This window comes from Portunus trituberculatus, chromosome 10 (assembly GCF_017591435.1).
Source record: "Portunus trituberculatus isolate SZX2019 chromosome 10, ASM1759143v1, whole genome shotgun sequence".
Taxonomy (NCBI): Eukaryota; Metazoa; Arthropoda; class Malacostraca; order Decapoda; family Portunidae; genus Portunus; species Portunus trituberculatus.
The window spans coordinates 8,200,678-8,205,960 of NC_059264.1; the positions used below are offsets into that span (position 1 = coordinate 8,200,678).

Here is a 5,283-nt window from a genome sequence, read left to right on the forward strand (position 1 = left end):
AGTGTCACAGACTTGGTACACATAAGGTCTTCAGGGTTCGTTATGGAAATAGGGTTAGAAATAGAGGGGGCAAAAATTAATACGCATGGTTTGAATATAACACGCTATGTGTAATGTTCCAAAATACAGAACTAAGAATGTAGACTGTATAAAGCGCTGGCAAGAGTTGGACCAAACAGAGTGTACACAAGCACAGCACAGACAGCGGCTGGAGAGAGACGCGGCGAGGGCACAAAATATGGAGAGAGTAAGATGGCCGGTGCACACAGCTCGGTAGGTGGTCAGTCTTGTACTTGACGCAACAACCCACAAGAAACAATTACTGACGCGGCATTTCGATACAAGCTTTCGTTTTCAGCAAGTTTTTTTTTTTCTTTCTCGTGACCGTGACATGTATCTACAAGTTCCTATCTGCATAACAACGTCTTCCTCACATCCTTGTCACCATTGTCTGCTATCATTCCTACGCATATACCGTTCTCTCTTTCAAAAGTCTCTTTCTAAATGTGTCAGTTAAAATGTCCACGTCATATTTTCCTCCTCATACTCTTTTTACATACCTCTAATTAAATGTCTTATTTTCTACCTCTACAGCCATCTACATCTACTTGTTCGATTACACAGATCTTCTGCCTCTCTCTCTATCATCCGTATCTACATGTGTCCATTATAATATCCACGGCCTGTCTTCTCTCCACACCCTCTCCACAAAGCCAGTTTAACTTCCATGTCTTGTCCTACCTCTCACACTCCCCTTACACGTGTCTATTCAAAAATTCAATTCTCTCTCTTCACATCCTCCCTCCATGTGTCCATTCCAGTGTCTCGGTCTGTATTTCCTCTCCACAGCCTCTCTACGATGTCATTTTACGGTAACTTTCATGTCTTGCTCTGTTTTCTCACATTCTCTCAATACACATGTCTATTTATACCTACACCAATTTCTTTTGCTTCTTTATATCTGTTTTACATGTATCTCTCTTTATTGTCTCTCCATACTCAAATAGACTTCCACAGCTTGTCCATCCTCTCACAGTCTCTTTAGTCATGTCTATTCGAATATCAGTCCCTGCCAGGTCTTTTTCACACACCCTCGTTATAACCCGCGTCTCTCTCTCCACAGCCTCAAGACGGAGCTGCGTGGGTCAGTGGCTCGCTCTTGGCTGCGCGTGACCCAGGCAGGGCGTCGGGACTCCGGCATCTACTACTGCAACGTGACCAACCTCGCCGCCGCCAGTGTGACCATCCACGTGGTGCCCGGTGGGTTTTGGTGTCTGGCTGTGCTGGTGATGATTTTTAGGAAGAATTTCAGATTCGTTTGCGAATAGGTGTTGACGCGAGAAGTGAGAGCGGCGCCTCTCGTCTTGGGGCACTAATGGTGGCTGGGAAGTATTCGGAAGGGATGAAGTGAAGGAAAAGTGCTCAGAGGATGGTCCATAAAAAGAAGTGAGATCGAATTTGCATCCTTTAGTGAGCATTGTACATACGTGCCATAAAACTACTCAACCAATACATAAGGAACTATGTTGCAGTTGATTGTGCAAATATACCTTCATCTCGTTGGATAATACGACATCAAGGCACTTGGTGATGTATGACCTGTTATGTGAGGGAAGCGATGAGGCGGCGCGCGAGAGGCTCCAGTGACGCTATGAGCAATGTGTTGACGAAGGGTAGACTCGTATTTCAACGAAGGTATCTGTTAAACAATATCAAGCTCCAAGAAAAGTACGAATGAGTACTGATGAAAAAGAGAAATATCAAACAACACAGGAACAAAGGAACACACAGGAAGAAAACATATGAGGAGACAAGGGTTAGGGAGTCTGCTAGACTATCTTGTTCTTTGCCAACTATGAACGGTTATCACCTTTTTGTTGTTAGTGAGTAAGAGCACGATAGAAAACAATAGTAAATATGATGCTTGAGAGAGAGAGAGAGAGAGAGAGAGAGAGAGAGAGAGAGAGAGAGAGAGAGAGAGAGAGAGAGAGAGAGAGAGAGAGAGAAACACAGATCCTCAGGCAAGTGTGTCGTCTCCAGAAGCAGAAAAGCACGTTCACTGAAGCTTGCAAGGGTCATGGAAGACGAGGCGAAGTAATTCAATGCCTTTTTATAACTGTATCGACGTGTGTGTGTGTGTGTGTGTGTGTGTGTGTGTGTGTGTGTGTGTGTGTGTGTGTGTGTGTGTGTGTGTGTGTGTGTGTGTGTGTGTGTGTGTGTGTGTGTGTGTGTGTAATTCACCTCGGTCGTCTACTGGTCACCCAGTCAGTCTTCCCCATTACGGAGCGAGCTCAGAGCTCATAGACCGATCTTCGGATAGGACTGAGACCACAACACACTCCACACACCGGGAAAGCGAGGCCACAACCCTTCGAGTTACATCCCGTACCTATTTACTGCTAGGTGAACAGGGGTGTGTGTGTGTGTGTGTGTGTGTGTGTGTGTGTGTGTGTGTGTAATTCACCTCGGTCATCTGCTGGTCACCCAGCCAGTCTTCCCCATTACGGTGTGTGTGTGTGTGTGTGTGTGTGTGTGTGTGTGTGTGTGTGTGTGTGTGTGTGTGTGTGTGTGTGTGTGTCGTATAGAGGACCTAAGCCGGACTTGTTTCGTCTTGTCTTCGTGTCTATATTCATCCAGCTTCCTCATTCGTGTCCACTTCTTGCCTCTATCACCAGTACTCTCCCTCTCCCTCCTTCGCCCTCTCCTACCCCGTCTCTCTATCTCTCTCTCTTTCTCAGTGCGTGTGTGTGTGTGTGCAAGAGCGTGAGTTCCCATGCTTACTAACGAGGCACTTGCATGTATTTCGTGGTCACTAATTCAGGGAGCAGGAAAGAGAAGAGGAAGCGAGGATCGGGGAGTAGGAAAGAGAGAGAGAGAGAGAGAGAGAGAGAGAGAGAGAGAGAGAGAGAGAGAGAGAGAGAGAGAGAGAGAGAGAGAGAGAGAGAGAGAGAGAGAGAGAGAGAGAGAGAGAGAGAGAGAGAGAGAGAGAGAGAGAGAGAGAGAGAGAGAGAGAGAGAGAGAGAGAGAGAGATGGGGGGAAGGGGATGATAGGATAGGAACAGGATGCTTCTTGGCGGACCGGAGGTAGCCACATGCGAGTGACCAAAGAGAGAGAGAGAGAGAGAGAGAGAGAGAGAGAGAGAGAGAGAGAGAGAGAGAGGGGGGCGGCGCTCCTTATGTTGTTTCTCTGTTACGTAACATTCCCTCCCTCACTTTGAGTCTCTCTAGTGAACAGACTCTCTCCTGTGATTGTCTTGTGAGTCGGAGAGAGTGGCACTGGCATGGCACTGGTTATCCTTACTTGGCACTACATTGTCTTTGCTTTTTTATGTAAGAAGAAAAAAAAACGGCAAAGGGCAATATGAAAAAAAAAAAACAATTATAAGAAAAGATCCAGTGATTTACGACTGGTTGTGGAGAAATGCGTAAATATGTTAATGGTTGTGACATTTTTCAACTGTTTCAATTATGCTACGTTCATAGAATTGATAACGATGTGCTTTATTGAGGCTTCTGGGTGTATTTCAGATAGGAAAGGTGATAGGCTTGCCACCATTTCAATTACTAAGTTCGTTAAATATACAAGTGTTTTTTTTAGTTAAGTCTGAGTAGGTTCAGAGAGAGAGAGAGAGAGAGAGAGAGAGAGAGAGAGAGACTTAACTAACCAGGGTACATTTTCTTTACACATGTTACAATTTAGAGTTAGAGTTCCCCTCCCCACCTTGTCTCTTTGTCTCTCAGTAGCCGCCGCGCGTAATGAAGGACCGCCACGTGTAGATCTAATGACCTCTTGCGCCTTTCCTTTATGTTATGTCAGAGCTGCCTTTGCTATGGAGACGTGTACCTTACCATTACGACCACTTACAGATACATTGACCCAGCATTCCTTCATACTATAGACTCCTACTTCATATAAATCCGTGTGTTTCTCTCCATTACAGCTTCTTACTTCTATAATGAATCTGTGCCTCCCTAACACGATCTCTACTTCTGTAATGACCAGTCTCCCATTCAGTATACCCAGTGTCTCTCTCCATTAGACTCCTATTTCTATATACCCATTGTGTTCCTTTACACCATGTACCACTATCTCTTAATACAGCCATGTTTTTCCCTACCCTAGCCTCCAACCATTATATAACCCCGTGCTCTTTACTCTATATCCCTCTATCTCTTCATACAGTCTTGTTCCTCCATACTAAATCCTCCTATCGTTGTATAACACTGCTTTCTGTTCTGTATCTTTCAGTCTCTTTATACAACTTTGTTTCTCCCTACGCTAGCCTCCAACCATTATATCACCTTGTTTTCTTTGCTCTATATCCCTCTACCTCTTCATATCGTCTTGTTTCTCCCTACCCTAACTTCCAACCATTATATAACCCAGTGTTCTCTGCTTTGTATCCCCCCTGTCTTCTTATACAGCTTTGTTTCTCCCTACCACAGCCTCCATCCATTACATAACCCTGTGTCCCTTACTCTACATCCCTCCTATTTCTTAATACAGCCTCGTTTCTCGGCACAGTTCCCTTCTCCTCCACTCCTCTCAGCCTAATGAAGCAGCTAACCAAGTGTTGCTCCACAGACGAGTACCCGGCGGCCATCCAGCGCGCAGCGAGTGTCTCAGCGAGCAGCGTCACCGTGCTGGCCGCAGTGCTGGCCTCGCTTACCGCTGCACTGCTCGCCGCCGCCCCGCCGCCTCACAGATAGCAGCTCGGGACGCCAAACAGAGCGCGTCCCACAGCCTAGGCGAACACGGGCACGCCAGCCACCCAGCATGACCAGTGAAGAAGGAGGAGGGTCGCTGCCCCCCACCACCCTCCACCACCTTGCCCCGCCCTTGCTGTCTGATCATTGATGTGCACCCCAGCAATACCTGTACCACCGCCTTCCCTCCCCTCCCCACAGATCCCCTCCCCACCCCGTCCGTCCCCTCGCTGCCCCTCCCAAGCACCCAGGCCACTGCTGTGTAGATGTATTCGCTGTGGACTTTTCTGTGTGATGTTTCCTTAGTTTGTTTCCACTGGTTTCCTGTGTGTTGATTGTACTGATCAATAAAGTACTACTGTATTATTCCCCAGTAGGTGTTTGATTCACGTCCTACCTCGATCTCCTCCCTCCAGCAGGCACATGGGAGCGGTGTGTGTGTGTGTGTGTGTGTGTGTGTGTGTGTGTGTTGTGTTGTGTTCTTCGTGAGATATTATGAGAAAACAAACAGTGCTGAGTTAAAAAGATGCAGTGTGATTTGGAAAGAAAACAGTCACTCGCAAGCAACACAACAAC

General features: G+C 46.7%; 1 protein-coding gene across 1 annotated transcript in view; it reads left to right on the forward strand.

The window, feature by feature from the left end:
* Positions 1-5,080, forward strand: part of LOC123502026 (zwei Ig domain protein zig-8-like) — a 260,254-nt gene extending 255,174 nt beyond the window's left edge. The window contains exons 6-7 of the mRNA XM_045251180.1: positions 1,124-1,260; positions 4,586-5,080. Of these exons, the coding sequence (XP_045107115.1) occupies positions 1,124-1,260; positions 4,586-4,710 (262 nt within the window). The 3' untranslated portion in view covers positions 4,711-5,080. The remainder of the gene's footprint in view (positions 1-1,123; positions 1,261-4,585) is intronic.
* Positions 5,081-5,283: the final 203 nt, after the last annotated feature.